This window comes from Tarenaya hassleriana, unplaced genomic scaffold (genome assembly GCF_000463585.1).
Source record: "Tarenaya hassleriana unplaced genomic scaffold, ASM46358v1 Cleome4, whole genome shotgun sequence".
NCBI classification, from domain to species: Eukaryota; Viridiplantae; Streptophyta; class Magnoliopsida; order Brassicales; family Cleomaceae; genus Tarenaya; species Tarenaya hassleriana.
Window position 1 is genome coordinate 4,224,526 of NW_010966881.1, and position 16,457 is coordinate 4,240,982.

General features: G+C 38.5%; 4 protein-coding genes across 8 annotated transcripts; 2 read left to right on the plus strand and 2 right to left on the minus strand.

Moving 5' to 3' along the window:
- The first annotated feature begins 3,818 nt into the window (after nt 1-3,818).
- LOC104823914 (GDSL esterase/lipase At3g27950) lies at nt 3,819-6,212 on the plus strand. Of its 2 annotated transcripts, XR_773378.2 has the most exons (6): nt 3,819-4,073; nt 4,449-4,649; nt 4,739-4,911; nt 4,984-5,248; nt 5,377-5,851; nt 5,929-6,212. XR_773378.2 is itself a non-coding variant. In XM_010555704.2 (5 exons), exons 1-5 carry the CDS (start codon nt 3,842-3,844, stop codon nt 5,625-5,627), a joined length of 1,122 nt encoding a protein of 373 aa, XP_010554006.1. In that variant the 5' UTR covers nt 3,819-3,841; the 3' UTR covers nt 5,628-6,212. The 2 variants fall into 2 exon arrangements, 1 of the variants encoding a protein (XP_010554006.1); XM_010555704.2 differs by having other exon boundaries at nt 5,377-6,212.
- A 1,056-nt stretch (nt 6,213-7,268) lies between these two features.
- Nucleotides 7,269-9,932, plus strand: LOC104823917 (homeobox-leucine zipper protein HAT5-like). Of its 2 annotated transcripts, none has more exons than XM_010555710.1 (5): nt 7,269-7,865; nt 8,010-8,140; nt 8,213-8,452; nt 8,586-8,833; nt 9,501-9,932. In XM_010555710.1, the coding sequence occupies exons 1-5, from the start codon at nt 7,781-7,783 to the stop codon at nt 9,505-9,507; spliced, it is 711 nt and encodes a 236-aa protein (XP_010554012.1). In that variant the 5' UTR covers nt 7,269-7,780; the 3' UTR covers nt 9,508-9,932. The 2 variants fall into 2 exon arrangements, with proteins under 2 accessions (XP_010554012.1, XP_010554014.1); XM_010555712.1 differs by having other exon boundaries at nt 7,774-7,865; nt 7,975-8,140.
- LOC104823915 (RING-H2 finger protein ATL46) lies at nt 9,766-11,710 on the minus strand. Of its 3 annotated transcripts, XM_019203809.1 has the most exons (3): nt 11,097-11,710; nt 10,867-10,985; nt 9,766-10,670 (listed from the first exon to the last, which is right to left on the minus strand). In XM_019203809.1, exons 1-3 carry the CDS (start codon nt 11,269-11,271, stop codon nt 9,918-9,920), a joined length of 1,047 nt encoding a protein of 348 aa, XP_019059354.1. In that variant the 5' UTR covers nt 11,272-11,710; the 3' UTR covers nt 9,766-9,917. The 3 variants fall into 3 exon arrangements, with proteins under 3 accessions (XP_019059354.1, XP_019059353.1, XP_010554007.1); XM_019203808.1 differs by having other exon boundaries at nt 9,766-10,676; nt 10,873-11,710; XM_010555705.2 differs by having other exon boundaries at nt 10,867-11,710.
- Nucleotides 11,711-12,977: 1,267 nt separating this feature from the next.
- Nucleotides 12,978-16,130, minus strand: LOC104823918 (protease Do-like 9). Its single transcript, XM_010555713.2, has 8 exons — nt 15,391-16,130; nt 14,734-15,114; nt 14,457-14,648; nt 14,078-14,307; nt 13,885-13,986; nt 13,744-13,794; nt 13,556-13,660; nt 12,978-13,318 (listed from the first exon to the last, which is right to left on the minus strand). Exons 1-8 carry the CDS (start codon nt 16,046-16,048, stop codon nt 13,220-13,222), a joined length of 1,818 nt encoding a protein of 605 aa, XP_010554015.1. The 5' UTR covers nt 16,049-16,130; the 3' UTR covers nt 12,978-13,219.
- Between the last annotated feature and the right edge of the window lie 327 nt (nt 16,131-16,457).

The following is a 16,457-nucleotide window of genomic DNA, read 5'->3' on the forward strand; positions in this document are numbered from 1 at the left end:
TATATATATATATATATATATATATATATATATATATATATTTATGACAAAATTTAACATTTAATATTTTTGAATTATTTTCAAAAATACAAATAACATCCTTCATATTTTACTAATCAATTACTATCATTAATACTGCTGATTACCTTGTCATATCGTGTGACATATTAAAGAGATTTTATAAATGTTTTCAAATAAGTTTAAGGTTTCGATATAATTTCATTTTTTTTAGTGGAATACAGTCTAGATTGGACCAAGGCACACGAATCATTTTTAAATTAGGGGGAAAAAAAAGAACAAAGGTTGCAGAAAAGCTGAATTGATTTATGAAATTGATGCCAAACGTTAATGTAATTATTATCACAACAAGATTTTAAGAATATGCTTTTGAATATGAATTAGCATTGGTAAAGAGTTTCATGTCCCACTCTGCTATGTCTGCATATATATATATATATATATATATATATATATATATATATAGGTAACCTATATAACATAATATAATATATGGTTGTCATCATGATTCGCTAAGTAACAAAGAAGGGCGTGATACAAATATTATGTCAATCGATTTCGGGAGAGTAGTGCTACTATGAGCATCTTATATATGTTTGATAGCATGCATGAGTGACATCTTTGTATTTGAAATGTCACTAACAAGTTTTTTTTTTTGTTAAACTGTCACTAACAAGTTAAAATTTGATTTATTAGAAAATCGATACGGTGAATTGATGGGTATGATAAATCAGTATACCATAATATAAAAAATATCTTATATTTTGATTGATCAAATGTTTTTGTACATTCTATTGATATATGACATGATCTATTTTAATTTATTCAGTTATCAATAATAATATTAGAAACCTTTTTTTTATAAAAATAAGAAAATTATCTACTATATATATACACACACACTCTATAATTCTCAAGAACTACAAAATAGTGAACAAGAAAAACATGAAAGATTGATTAAGAAAACCTTAAAGGATGGCAAAACATTGCATGCTTTGGATCTTATGTGTTCAAGCGTTCTTAGATTTCCGGGTGTTTGCGCACACACATGCATGCATGCATGCATGGTATATGCGCGTGTGTGTGTATGTATATATGTAAGTATATGACTAAAGCACTGTGTACTGATGGGGCATGCAGATAGTGATAATGATGATGGAGGTCGATGGGAGAGAGACTATTGAGATATGTTTACTGTTTCATAAGGACGTCCCCCTTTCTGACATCTCCATATTATGTCTCCATGCACTCGATATCTCTGTCCTTGTCCTCTTTGAACTTTTTTAATTTATTTATAATTTTTTTTGAAAATTCTCTTCTGTCATTTCATGGTGTGTATATATATATATATATATGTGTGTGTGTGTATTTATTTGGGGCTTTATGTATAGTTTATATATTGAGATTGACCACGACGCAACTTGTTTTTATATAATTTCAATGAGATGGGTCCTCGAGGACGCAACTATCTTGTCCACGAAAGGGTAAATTTTGCAAACCGACTTTTGTTTTTATATTTGGATTTTTCGGTGCGATTAATTTCTAGATCTCTTAGGTCTGAAAAATAAAAATTATCGTTACGAGTACTACAAAAAAACAGTCATTTAGCAACGAAAATTTTTCGTTGCAAACCTACAAATTTCGTTGCAAAACAGTGTTTGCAACGAAATTGCAACGAAAAAATTTTCGTTGCTAACTCGTCGTTGTAAACCAATATAGCGTTTCAATTCGTTGCAAATTGCAACGTTTTGCAATGAAAAAAATGAGTTGCTAATTTTGCAACGAAATTGCGTTGCAAAATTAGCAACGCAATTTCGTTGCTAAATTTAATATAAAAATAAAAAAAATAATTTAGAATTTCGGGTTTTTTTAGAAGAATTAAATTAAAATTTAAAAAATAATTAATTAAAAAAATATTAATAAAATATAAATATTAAATAAAAATAATATAGATATTAAATAAAGATAATAAATATATATATATATATATATATATATATTTGTAGAATTATAAAGTTTATTTAAAAGTTATAAATTAATGTTTATAAATAAATAATTAACAAAATAATAAAATAAATATTTAATAAAAATAATAAATATATTTTTATTTGATTTTTTAAAGAGTTGGAGATAGAGAGAGGTTTTAGATAATTTTTAGAGTGAGAAATTGTTGATGAATTGTGTTTGGAATGTGTTTGGATGTTGAATATAAAGAAAAACGTTGCAATTGCAACGAAATTGCGTTGCAAATCCAATTAGCAATGAAAATTCGTTGCAAAAGGCGTGAAAACCATAATTAATCGCAGCCACAAATTTATTTAAAATTTGTAACGCAATTTCGTTGCTAATTGGATTTGCAACGTAATTTTGTTGCAAAATTGCAACGAAATTACGTTGCAAAACCAAATAGCAACGAAATTGCGTTGCAAATTTATATATTTATTTTTTTACGGTCAAATCATATTAATTATTAAATAATAATTTTTGCAACGAAATTATTTCGTTGCAAAACGTTGCAAAAGGAAATTCGTTATTAATCGTTGTTGATTTCAAAGAAATAATTTTGAAACGATTTTGCAACGCAAATATTGCGTTGCAAATTAACAACGAAATTATTGCGTTGCAAAGCGTTGCTAATTGCAATAAAAAATTTTGCAATGATTTTTGCAACGATTTTGCAACGCTTCGCAACGAAAAATTGCGTTGCAAATTTGCAACGAAAAATTTCGTTGCTAAAGCATTGCAAAATCGTTTTCATTAAAAAACGTTGCAATTTCATTGTTAACTTTGCAACGAAATGCATTTCGTTGCTAATTTCGTTGTTAATGACATGTTTTTTTTGCAGTGGAGATACCAAATATAAGAGAATTATTACATTGTGGATAATCATTTATTTAATACTACTAAATGATTGTAAATATACCATGGTCATTAATGGATGACAAACGAAAGTTATTGATATATTTTTTTTCTTTCGATTTTTTGTATTTAAAAAGATTATATGCATGCATTATGCGTACGCGGCATATGTGCGCATTGAGTACGAGAGAGACCTCTATGACGGGTCGTGCGTGCGTATGATGGACTTTGAGTGGGCCTCCAATCCATATTGAGAATCAGCTTGCCTGAACGAAATCTTTTAAGGTACTTAACCGGAAATGTCATCCGGTTCAAAAAATATTCTAAACCGGACAGCCAAACCGAATTTAAGCCCCGTATCGGTTTGATTTCGAGTATAGATAGTGTTTCCTCAGCCCAGCATCTACGGTTGTAGACCCATTTCTGTATACATATATGTATATATATACACACATAACTCTACCGTGTGTGTATTTGTACTAAATATGTATATATGGACGTATATGCCTATATATAATATACATACCCATGTGATGCAGAGGAGAGGAAGAGGGCTCATGCAAAGACTTCGATGATAGCCGGTGAAGGAGTCAGCAACATTAGGACGGTTGCAGCCTTCAATGCTCAGGACAAAATCCTTTCTTTGTTCAGTCACGAGCTTCTTGTCCCTCAGAAAAGAAGCCTAAGACGCAGCCAAACCTCGGGATTCCTCTTCGGCCTCTCCCAGCTCGCTCTCTACGGGTCCATTACAACTGGCTTGGAAAATTATAGAAAAAGGAGTAAACTGATATACTTATCTACTTGCCATGTTATACTGATAAACCTATTCCCTTATTATAATCTATAGAAAGATTATATATAATATCATGCCGTGGACCGACTTCGTTATAAATAAGAGAGTACTTGCTCGAACAAAAAATGTATCTATATTTGTACAAAGATGGAATCTCGGAAATCACGTTTTATGATTATAGTTTTGATTTCAAGTTTAATGGTGATCATAACATCGGCTTCATCGAGGATTAGAACTAACAAGAAATGCGATTTTCCGGCCGTATATAATTTCGGAGATTCGAATTCGGATACCGGAGCGATTTCGGCAGCCATTGGAGAGGTTCCTCCTCCGAATGGTGTAGCCTTCTTCGGCAGATCCGCAGGAAGACATTCCGATGGCCGACTCATCATTGATTTCATCTGTAAGTAATGTTTCATTTGGTACATTTCAATTATACCATTTTGGTTTAATTTGATTCGGTTTGATTAGGGTTCGCTTACATTTTTTTTTTCAATTTTAACATATCAATTCTTGTTTGTTTCCATTTATTTTAGTTGTATCATTTTTTTTTTCGATTTCAATGTTTCTTTAGTTATATTTCAATAATATCATTTTAATTCGATTTAGTTAAGGTTTTGGTTAAATTTTTCTCTACTTTGATTTGGTTAGAGTTTGGTTCGAGTTAGTTTGATTATATTTTTCCGATTTTATAACACAAGGAAAAATTGTTTCCGATTTCAATATATATATCAATTCTTATGGTTATGTATGAATTTTATATCGGATGATTTCGCAGCCGAGAATCTTACATTGCCGTATCTCACGCCGTACTTGGATTCGGTCGGGGCTTACTATCGGTACGGTGCTAATTTCGCGACGGGCGGTGCCTGCATTCGCCCGAGCGGCGGTTGTTTTAGCCCTTTCCATCTCGGTACTCAAGTTGTACAATTTCTTCACTTCAAGACTCGTACCATATCTCTATACAGCCGAACCAATGGTGCGTAATGTTAAACCCGGTTCAATCATTACCAAACCGGCTTTTTCGGTTCTAGCCTAAATGTTTTTCAAATTTCAATTTGTGCCCAGGAAAAACCCCATTGTGCAAAAACGTCCTTGCACGTCCCAATGACTTCTCAAAAGCTCTATACACGTTTGATATCGGCCAAAACGATATCACGATCGGTTTTACTAACTCAACGGAGGAACAACTCAAAGCATCGATACCCGAAATCATCGGAAATTTCACCAACGCAATACAAGTAAACGACGAAACTGTTGTTTAATCTATAAACATTACTAAACCCTTGACAAAATCATTGAAAACTTTGCAGATACTCTACAAAGAAGGGGCAAGATACTTTTGGATCCACAACACTGGACCGGCAGGATGTTTACCGTATGTTCTCAAATCTTTTCCCGATACGCCTCGGGATCGATACGGTTGTGTGAAGCCTTTGAACAATGGTGCGATTGAATTCAATAGACAACTCAAGAACAGAATCTCCGAGTTGAAGAAACAACTTACTTATGCTGTCTTCACTTACGTTGATGTCTACTCAGCTAAATATACATTGATCAGTAAAGCAAAGAGTCTTGGTAAGCATTGATCAATCATCTTAAACCGGATTCTTGACCCATACCGAGATCCTAAACCGGATTTTTTTTTTGGTTTTTAATAAACCGTCTCACGGATTTTCTGGTATAATGGCATGAATTCATGGCAGGTTTTGCGGATCCGTTTGATTATTGTTGCGTTGGGGCAATCGGTCGAGGAATGGGATGTGGAAAGACGATATTACAAAACGGGACTGAACTTTTTAGTATTTCATGTAAAAACCCCGCAAGTTACATAAGTTGGGATGGCATCCACTTGACCGAAACCGCAAACATGTGGGTCGCAAACCGGATCCTTAACGGGTCATTATCCGACCTGCCTAACCCGACCCGAGAAGCCTGTCGATATCCGAGGTTATGAATATATTTACATATATGTATGTATGATTTGGAATAAAGTTCATTTTCCATCGTTTAAAGGCCTTTTGAAACTTTCAGTTTATTAGGTTTCTAAACCCATTGTTTTAAAGCGATCAGAAAACCCCAAAATTAGGTAAAGGCTACACTCTGTTAAAACTCTGAAAGCCACCGGATTCACAATATGCATGCCGGCGAGGAACATAGCAGAAGGAGAACTAAGTGAAGGTAGGAAATATAAAACCAGACGTACGAGTCTAGCTATCATATGATTAGACCCTAACCGCGGTCGGCCACGGCCCCAGGGCTTCTCGGCATCTCCTTAACCTTCGGAGTAGATCTCCGGTAGGACGACGAGGGGGGATATGACGATGGCTAAGCAGGGGGATCCATACATAGCGATGTTGAAGGCGTCGCATATGACACCTATACAAAGGTTTGCTTGGAGAATGTGGTCTGAAAGGCAAAAAGCGTTATGGTATGGCCCCCACCGCTGCCACTGCCATGATCTCTAGTAACACCAGCAGTATGATGTTTCTCTGTCATCATCATCCATCAATTTTCAAACCCAAATATATATAAACATGATATGCTACTATCCTTTCTGGGTATTTGAATTTTTAAATATTTTTTTTTTATGAATATTCTGTTATTATACGCCCACGCTGTTGTGCGCCGTTAATTCTGCCTTCATCTAATCAGTCTTGTGTTTTGCCACAATTACGGATCTACCATTAACAGCGCGGCTCACAACAAGCACATGCAGAAACGGCAAGCAGTTTTCGCCGGGTTTGTAGTTCGGCGTTATCGAATGATATTTTGCCACGTGGGAAGACAAATCTGTTGGACAAATTCGGTAATTAAATAATATTGGTAATATGACTAATCCACCTTACGGGCCGACTTTCTTTGTTTCTAATTGGGCGGCCCATTATAGATATTTCTGTACAGCCCAGTTAACTTACAATCCAATCCAGTAAATTAAGACGTTTTAATTCCCCCATTTGTCAATTTATTTAACTACCAGTTTTAGCTTTAATAACGAATAACCTATTCTATCCCAACCCAAAAAAATACATAATCATAGTCGAATCAAATTTGATGTAAAATCCAATGGTTATAATTTCTCTAAAACTGAAAAAATCGTATTCGATCTCGAGCCAAACCAAATAAATCAATGAATAACCCTTAAAAAAATAAATATTTTGTCCATCGAAACCGAACCAAATATACCGAACTAAACCAGATGGAATTCAATATAATAATCTAATAGTTATCTATTTTTTTGTAATGAGAAATTTCATTGGACCTTACTTAATTCTCTGAGGCCAAAAGTAGATTTTAGTCACGCAATTAATTGCACTCACTCTTCCCCATTAATAAAATTGAACCCATGATCTCAAAAAAAAAAAACTTTTTTTACCTTTTAATCATGGATCACGCATATTTTTTTTTTTCTTTTTTATTCGCAGAATATTATTCGGCATTATCTAGTTCTAACACGTTTGGTTGACTAACTGATGTTGATGTAAGAGAGGAGCGAACATATATCTCTGCACATATAAAAAAAAATATTCTTCTTCTCTTATCAGGGAGGCTTTTATGTTTTGTGCTATTCCTTGATTCAGACACACTTGCTTGGCTATTAAAATCCCATGTGAAGGACAAATCTGTCATTTCAAGAACCGTGTGAAGGACAAATCTGTCATTTCACGAACGCTTATAAATTCCCGCGGAACTCCAACACTTCAACTTTACCTGCCCAGATTTACTCGCATCACCGGAGAAACGGAAATCGGAATTTTTTTGTGTGTGGAAACATTCGATCTGAGAGTTTCAGATGGAATTTCCGAGGCGGAGTTTCAAAATTGAAATCAATTCACTGTTGGATTCGATCTGAGATTTCGATTATTTTCCCTTCTTTTGTTTGTGTGCGTTTGTGTTTTTCATCTTTTTAGTGATGGGATTCTGCTTCTCTCCGTCGATAACTCCGGCGAGATTGTTGTGGACGACGAGCTTCTTCCGCCACAAACTCATGATTTTCTAATCGGTAAAATCTATTTCAGTGTCAAGTGTTTCGAATTCAGTTCTTCTTTCTACGTCCTCGCCGTCACGAGAAGTGAAATCGGCCGCGTTGCGACGACTAGAGGCGGAGAAATGGATTCAGGCTGGCTTTCCGTTGATCGATCAGGATCTCGTGTAAATTTGCATTCCCCTGAGAATCTCAGTCTGATTCTTCCAGGTGATCTGTTTTACCCTTGCTCCTCTCTGTTTGTGCCGTGTCGTGTTGAAATTCGAAATTTCTTAGTACTGTAGTTCGCATTGATTTAACCAACAACGTCTGAATTCAGTATCGATGGTGACAAAGCTTGTAAATCTCCGATAGGATATTCGACGGTCATGGACATGGATGAATCTTCAAAGAGAGGTTTCTCCACAATCTCAGGACATTCATTCAATCGGAAATACTGCGATCATAGCGCGTACGAGAGAAAGCATCGCTTGACTGCTGAACAGGTTAGGTATTGACGTTGTCGAAATGAAAATCTATGTTGTTTAACACTTGTACTGAATTCGGTTCCGGCATAGGTGAATTTGCTGGAGAAGAACTTCCAAGAAGAGAACAAACTAGAGCCGCTGAGGAAGAGTCAGCTGGCGAAGAATCTGGGTTTGCCGCCTCGTCAAGTGGCTGTCTGGTTCCAAAATCGAAGAGCTCGTTCGAAGGTAAAGCAGATCGAAAAACAGTACGATCTTCTCAAATCTTTATACGATTCCCTCCGGGAAAAGCATGAGTTGGTTCTCGAGGCGAACGAGAAGCTTAAAGCCGAGGTAACGGCAACCTCTGACAACACTTTGAATTCTACTCGAATTAACAAATCATCTCAAGACATCCAAACACGATCCTTTTACTGTTTCCTGTGCACAGAATCGGGTGATTAATGGGCTTAGAACTTTTCTTCAGGTCCTGACCTTGACAGAGAAGCTTCAAGCCAGTGGAATCGATTCACAGCCCACGAATAACCAAAATGCGAGAAGTTTTCCTAACGACCCTGAAGAGAAACCCGACGAGACCATGAGCTCTAGTGCGGCTCTAAACCCAGCCGCTGACGATGAGGATAACTTCTCAGACGTATTTATGGCGGCAGAACAACAAACGAACGATGAACCCTTCGACTGGTGGGTTTGGCAGTCGATTTCACAGCCACTCTGGTAAATAACAGAGACTTCGTTCTTAGGTTTCACTTGGGGGTCTATTCCATAGTGGTATGAACTCAATAGGATATAAGATGGGTGTAACAACACGGGGAACCAATAATGGCAAAATTATTACACTATGGACATGGATGTTCCATTAGAGACTCTCCAAGTTTTCTAAATTATCCAACTCTGTAGTGCAAATGTCTAAAATCTAGTGGGAGCAGTGTGTCGAGCAAAAGTCACGTGGAAAGAGAGCCAATTGGCACCACCCACTTGCCCATGTGGCCACTAGAGCCAAAGTCTTTAGAACCGAAGATCAAAGATTTTTTTTTTTTGGTAGTTGTCAAACCAAATCAAAAGAGCCAAAAACTGTTTTTAAGTGGTCATCATTTGTCGTTAACTTACCGACCATGACAAGTACTCCTTAACCAAGACCGGATTCCGTCTCTCCACAAGACAATGGTCTCCATGTCTTGATCCTCTTGCAAAGACAGGTTTATAAATCTCATTTTATAAAACACCAACCAACAATCCAAGCCATATGGATAAAACTCACGGGAAAATGTTACTCGTAAATCTTTTATAAAATATCGACCAATCATATATTTGGTTGAGAGATGAGATTATATAATGGTTACCTAGATTTTGATTTTAATTTATATTTTTTTTCTTCTGCCAGGATTTAGACTATTTATCCAGATGTTTGGACTGACTGACTCCACTCATTCGATTTTGCACTAATTACGCTTTAATCGTCGGTGCTGGATACGTGACAATGTTGGGAGAGAAAGCGAAGTATACGGAGAAAAAGTTGGGAAAAGAGAGAAGCAGATGACTCTAAAGTGAAGGAAAGCAGAGGGGCATTAATAAAGCAAAAGCCTTTGCCTTTTGATCTTCTATTAACTATGCAATTGAAGTTCAGTTCTTACTGTTTGCCCAAAATGAAAACCATAAGAAAAATATAAGCTTTTGACAATATGTTTACAACTGATGATTGTAATCTCAAAAATATGCTCAGAGAACCTTAACATTGATTTGTTTCAATGGGGTTTTTTTGTTCTTCTGATGCACAATGATAGCAAAAAAGGAACTACCTTTAGCTGTTGTTCTTCTTCTTGTGCTCTTCCATCCATGGCAGATCTTGCAGATCAACGTTAAGCGAAGAAGGCAACCTTGTCTGAGCATTCGATGATAATTTATCTTTCTTTGACCACAACCAGATCTTTGAAACCGAGAAGCTCTCGCCCTTTGCCATGCTATTGATCTTCTTTCCCTCCGAGTCTCCGCTAGCCGATGAATTCGCCGTCTGTTCAGAATCTTTGTCTTGAGGTTTCGAGTTGGGAAGATCCCGTCTGTCGTTGCACAGAGGAACTTTCAGCTCTGAGTTGCCGAGCACATACTGATACGAACCCATTGAGAAACATCTCCTTGCATCCAAGTTGCTGCTACTAGTCTCTCCTCCGGCAGCAGCTTCACCCGAGCCACCACCTAGCCTCTTGAATTTCCCCAATCTCACCGGTAAAACCCCCTTTTCGACAACTATTTCCTGGATTTCCACAGTTTTCTGGCTACCATTTTCGCCGTTCCTGATCACACATTCCTCGTCTTCTCTTATGTCGTCGAAATCAAAGATGGGGTTCTCCATTGAAAACCCGGGAGTAAAGAGTGTGCCTCGACAAAGAGGGCATGTTGAATTGGACTGCAGCCAAGTATCTATACAGTTTATATGAAAGGCATGGCTGCACATTGGCAGTAACCTCAGCTTATCCTTTTCAGAGAATTCACAGAGACAAACAGCACAGTCGAAAGGCTCTTGGGCACCCAATATCTCTTTGTACTGAAACACGGGAAGAGCAGAACTTCCAAGAAGAGAACAAACTAGAGCCGCTGAGGAAGAGTCAGCTGGCGAAGAATCTGGGTTTGCCGCCTCGTCAAGTGGCTGGCTGGGTCCAAAATCGAAGAGCTCGTTCGAAGGTAAAGCAGATCGAAAAACAGTACGATCTTCTCAAATCTTTATACGATTCCCTCCGGGAAAAGCATGAGTTAAGAGCGTCTATGAACGCTTGATCGAGACCCGAATCATTGAGATGGAAAAGCTGTTGAAGCTGCCTCTGAAGAGTGTCAGAGGTAGAGATCTCTGGGTACCTATTGGACCTTGAAGATGCTGAAGGTTGCTTTATGAGAAATCTAACAAGCAGGTGAAGCAGCCCAGATATGAAGAACAACACAGCTAAAATCACTATGACGAAAAGAACAGCTGGGCTGATTTTATTACCAGATGCCGACGATGGAGATGATGATGTTGAAGGGTTTGGCTCTTTGTACAAAGGAGGTGAAAACGCAGGTGGGTAAGCAAAGTTACCATCTTTTCGCTGAATTTCGAACCCAACCCAAGACATCTTCAGTTGGGTATTCTCGAGAAACCGTAAACTCTGTTTCCCTTCCAACATAATTCAGAAACCATGTAAGAAACGACACCGATTCACCAAGCTTCGAGTTTCTATGAGGCAATATACAGAACACAATCCAAGCATAAATCCAGATTCATTTTCAGAGCCCCAAGGCCCAAAAACTCGAGATTTCAATCACTCCAGCCTCCTAGCTATAAAGATCCAAACACCACGAACGGCTTCAAGTCACTGATCTTGCAATGACAAAAACAACACCGACATGGGGAAACAGTGGTTTGATAACTCACCTAAACCAAGTTCTCGAAGTATTTCGTTGCAGATGCCGCTGAAGCTTGGACACAAAACCCTAATCCGACAGGCTTTTTCTCTGTCAGATTTCCAGACGAAGAGATCTAAGGAAGGGTCTCTCTCTCTCTCTCTTCTTTTCTCGAGCTTTTATGGTGGAAGAACCCGAAGAAAATGGCAGTGATGTTGTAATTTTTCGAAGTGCGAGGCAAAGTTGGAAAACAAACAAAAAAGGAAAAGGAAAAAACAAAAACGGAAACTTTACGTTTGGGCCCACGCGCACACTTGAGCGCGTGTGTGTCAGATGGTCAAACATATATGAAGACAAAAATTACGGTTGCAATTTTTGGGCCGTATATGGGCCGATATTGGGCCCACTTAGCTCAATTTTATCCCTTTAATTTAGTAATATGAAGACCAATAATACAGTTGCAAAGATCGGGCTTACATGGGTCAATATTAGGCCCATTTAGGTAACCCAATATTTTCGTCACTGGGCCGGTTTGGTTTAGCCGAACCGTAATATGAAGATTAGTACGGTCGCATGGTTGCCCAGTTCCTACTAGGGGTGTAAAACGGGCCGGCCCGGCTCAGCCCAGTCCGGCTCGTTCCGATCTGAAAAAAATTTAGTCCAGTCCAGTCCGACCCGTTTTATAGCGAGCCATAAATATATCAGCCCAACCCATATCGTCTTAGCCCGTGAGCCAAACGAGCCGGCCCGCGAGTCAAATATATAATTTTTAAAAACAAAATTTTAATACTAAAAATATTTAAAACTAATTTTCATATTTTAAAAATATTTAAAATATAATAAAAAAATAAAATTTTAAACAAAAACAAACTAAATATGTAATAAAAAAATATAATTTGTATATAAAAATATTTTAAAATATATAAAAATATTAAAAAAATTTAATTTTTTTTAGTCCAGTTCGGAAAAATATGGGTCGATTTACGAGCCGGCCTGCGATCCGCAACTCGTTTTACACCCCTAATTTTTATATACATAGGTCATGTTATGAAGCCCATTAATTTACGTGGCCCATTTGTAATATGGGAAAAAATATAAAAAAAAAAAAATTTTTTTGGCCCGCGAGCCAGCACGACTCGTGATGGGCTGGCTCGTTTGACCCGGTTTTTTGTGGACTCAAATATTTTGAGCCCAACCCAGAAAAATATGAGCCGACTCATGAGCCGGCCCGCGATTCGCGGCTCGTTTTACATCCCTAGTTCCTACTGCATTACACGTTGCCTTGCATAGTTTGATTTCAAATTTGATAACAAAAAAATACGTAACTTTTAAACAAAGTTTTATCTTTATTGGAATACTTTTATATTTCTTTAATTTAGATTTAGATTAATTTATTGTAAAACATATTTTTTTACTTCGTTTAATTTAGAATCATTTAATTTAGGATCCATTTCGTTTCTCTCCATGCATGTACTTGGGAGGCCAAAGATAAAGACAACAGAAACATAAACATTATGTGAAAATATTCAGTTGGATGAGCTCCCCGAGAACGTGTGTGTGTGTTTACATGGGCTCATGTCCATGATCCCATGGTGCGCCCCAGAAAACATCAAGGAACCATGGATGGACCATCTCTCTCTTCCCAAGTATCCGGAGAAGGCAGTTCTGTTTTTCGTGCTTTTCCAAAGAACATGGCGCCGACTTTTTTTGTTTGTTTGTTTGTTTCTGTGTCTATGTCTTGAGATCATCAGACATTGCAGAAGGTATGCAATGCATCGTTAGAATATCCAAAGTTGCCTCCTTTGCTGTCTTGGTGTTAAGAACTACAATCTGCATTTTATCCAAATTCACAGAGCTTAGTTTAAATCTCTGAATTAGGGTTCTTGCATCAACACCATTCGAACATGTACATGCACATCACATATGCACCATGACCATGCATCCCGATGGGAACCGAACAGTTCTAAACCAGATCAAAACCAACCACCCATGTTGACAAAAAGGACAAGAGTTATAGTAATAGTTATCATGCAGCCCTATGAGGGGAAAGGGGAAAGGGACACATACCTGGTCATATTCTAATTCGAACTTCAAATATTCGTCATTACAGTTTTCTACCATCTCAGCCAAGCTTTTCAGGTTTTTGACAGGTTTCCCATTGAACGCAAGAGCCTACACAGTGATAAGCAATAGACTGATGCATCATCACAGTACAAAAAAAAACTACAATGATAATGAATGATGCATCTACAAACCTGGGTGTTGACAATCTCTTCATAACCGATGTTAATATCAGACACAAGTACCTGCAAGATTTAGAAATGACAGGACATGGGTCAGTAAAGTTAATATAATCTAAGCTGTACAAGGATACAGAAAGACAGAGACAACCCAACCTGTGAAACAACAACAAGCTGTTCATCCACAGTCTGAGCCATTGCATGAAGGTGCTTTTCCAACAGCTTGACCGGTGCATCGAATTCATACTCCTTCCCATACTGGAAAATGTTTTGGAAAATGGTTAACAGACAATAGATTACATGTATGGAAGAAGGTCATGAGATAAAGAAATAGAGAGAGCGAGAGAACCTCAGATCGGAGATATGGAACAGAGACAGTTGTGAAGACAAAACCGGCAATGATGTAGTAAGGAGGTTTGCCGTTTACGTGAGCCGGGATGAGCCTCTTGTGGGCTGCAAGTCTTATCTTGAACTCAAGTATTTGTTTGTTGCGAAGAACTTTCACAATGGCGAAATCTCCCGTGTATTTTTGAGAGATGAGATAGCTAAACCCAATTCGTTCACCATGCCTGAACGGAACTGAAAGCAAGAGAAGAACAGAGGATTAGCGGAGGATATTTAGTCTAACAGGAAGGAAAAAACATAAAAGGACAATCCTCTTTCAATCCATGAATAAATACTTAGGACACAGATTAAAATCCGAAACAAGCAACCGTAAGAACTATTACCAGTTCCATCATTAGCGATATTAACTCCGTCAAAACTAAGGATAACATCGGATGGCCTCAAAACCTGAGATTCGGGGGCAGTCGGCTCAATTCTTTTTATCCGCACCCCTTTTTGATGAGCCTCCATACCCATTGACTTGCGCAGGTCGGGGTTTTCCATCTTCTGCCACTCAACTCCAAGAACAGGAAAACCTAAAACAACACCAGTTATGTGTATGATCAAAACAAGGGTAAAAACCTAAAGAACAGATCAAAACAACTATATCATGGGACAGACCTGTATATTTCCCATTCCTCTCATAATCTTGAATGAAATGGACAATAACTGGTGTGGGTATGACGTAACCGATATTTTCAGCATCCTCATGCTTCAAGGACTGGAAAGCTATGCCAACGCATTTTCCCTTATCGTTAAACGCCGGCCCACCAGAGTTTCCAGAGTTTATAGCTGCATCTATCTGAAGACCCAAAAGCTCTGTCGATCCATGTACATAAGACAATATCTCCATACGCGAAACAACGCCACTTGTGACAGAGATCGTGTCGCCGCCAATCGGATAACCAACAACAGTTACGGCATCTTGCAAAGCGGGCAAATCTCCAAACTCCACAGGGGAAACTCCTTCCCAGAACTCATCATCGCTAACAGTTAACAGAGCTGTAACCAAATGAAAGACAAGAGTTAAAATTACATTACAATTCCATGCCCATAAACAATTTAACTTCCGATTTCGGCTTTTACCAGGTCAACTTGTCGTAAACATAACAAGGTAAGGCTTGATCAAAGATGATGCTTTTCAGTTTCATAACTTCATGTGTGTCATATAAAGTAATCCGGCAAGTTCTGACTTCCTACATGTCACTCGGAGCACACCACCCAACAGTCTAAAACCAGAAGAAACTGATGGAAGAAACCGGAGAAAGATATACATACCAATGTCACATTCAGTTCCAATGGCTAAGACTGTCGCCAGGTACTTTGTATCAGAACCACGCTTCTTGAGCTTCACTTGCGTGTGATGTTCCACAGAGTGCGCATTCGTCAAAACCCTTCTTCCACTGATGATGAAACCGCTACTGCCAGAGCTATACTGGCGCTTCCGCTGCCATGGCAGGGAGAAGTTAGGCTCAGTGTGGACACAGAACACTTTCACCACCGCGTCCATGGAGGGCACAACCTTCACCACCGTCTCCCACCGCGGCGCCGCCGGAATTGGCAGCGTCGAACCCGTCGCCATCAGCTCCGCCGCCGACAAAACCCCGTTATTGCAATCGCCGTTCTCGTCCGCGTGATGGTGCCTCCCTCTCCGTTCCGGCGACGACATCCGGATGTTTCCGGCGAGCTCAGTCGGCTCCGGTTGGCTGCTGATTCTACGCTTCTTCGGCCGTCCACGTCCACGTCGCGGCGGAGATGGGTTTTTTCCGGTGGACGAGGTGGGTTCAGGGGAAGGAGCTGACACTGTTTCGTTGAGCTGGGCTGCTGAAGCCGACCCAGAAACTCGGTCATCCTCAACATCGCCGGCGATGGCGGTGGCGGACGGAGAAGCATCGGACTTTTTCTTCTTCTGGCCTCTCTTGCGAGAAATCCTCATTTTTCAAATCGAGTAGCTTCCAACAAACATGAAATTCGTACCGTGAAAACTATATAACCTCTCCGCGCACTTCAAATTTCCAGAACATTCTTCGGACAGCGGGTAGGGTTTTAAATTGAAGGGCGTGAGAATGATCCCAGTTTTGGTACGGGTCGGGTCGGAGAGGAAATGGGCCTACATATGGCCCATAAATTGAAATACTGGGCTTAATTAAAGATTGGGCTCAGATAAATTAGACGTTGATCATTTGGTTTGGATAATCCCACGTGCTTAGAGAGGATATTATGTTGTTTTGTCCTAATAGTGATATTTCATTTTATTGACGACGTCTCTATGAAAAGCTTTTGGGATAACAATAAGACATAAGAAAATCAAATATTCAAATTTCATATATTCATAATCGAACTTT

Bases quoted from the DNA above. Each gene is read 5' to 3' on its own strand.
- LOC104823914 (XM_010555704.2), top strand. From the start codon at position 3,842: ATGATTATAGTTTTGATTTCAAGTTTAATGGTGATCATAACATCGGCT. The intron at 4,650-4,738 runs GTGCGTAATGTT...ATTTGTGCCCAG, and splicing joins TCTATACAGCCGAACCAATG to GAAAAACCCCATTGTGCAAA. The intron at 5,249-5,376 runs GTAAGCATTGAT...AATTCATGGCAG, and splicing joins CAGTAAAGCAAAGAGTCTTG to GTTTTGCGGATCCGTTTGAT.
- LOC104823915 (XM_019203808.1), bottom strand. From the start codon at position 11,271: ATGTTGGAAGGGAAACAGAGTTTACGGTTTCTCGAGAATACCCAACTG. The intron at 10,677-10,872 runs GCTCTTAACTCA...CTTGGAAGTTCT, and splicing joins TCGATCAAGCGTTCATAGAC to GCTCTTCCCGTGTTTCAGTA.
- LOC104823918 (XM_010555713.2), bottom strand. From the start codon at position 16,048: ATGAGGATTTCTCGCAAGAGAGGCCAGAAGAAGAAAAAGTCCGATGCT. The intron at 14,308-14,456 runs GTAATAGTTCTT...TCTTGCTTTCAG, and splicing joins TATCGCTAATGATGGAACTG to TTCCGTTCAGGCATGGTGAA. The intron at 13,661-13,743 runs GTTTGTAGATGC...ATCACTGTGTAG, and splicing joins AAGAGATTGTCAACACCCAG to GCTCTTGCGTTCAATGGGAA.
- LOC104823917 (XM_010555710.1), top strand. From the start codon at position 7,781: ATGGATTCAGGCTGGCTTTCCGTTGATCGATCAGGATCTCGTGTAAAT. The intron at 7,866-8,009 runs GTGATCTGTTTT...AATCTCCGATAG, and splicing joins TCTCAGTCTGATTCTTCCAG to GATATTCGACGGTCATGGAC. The intron at 8,141-8,212 runs GTTAGGTATTGA...GTTCCGGCATAG, and splicing joins ATCGCTTGACTGCTGAACAG to GTGAATTTGCTGGAGAAGAA.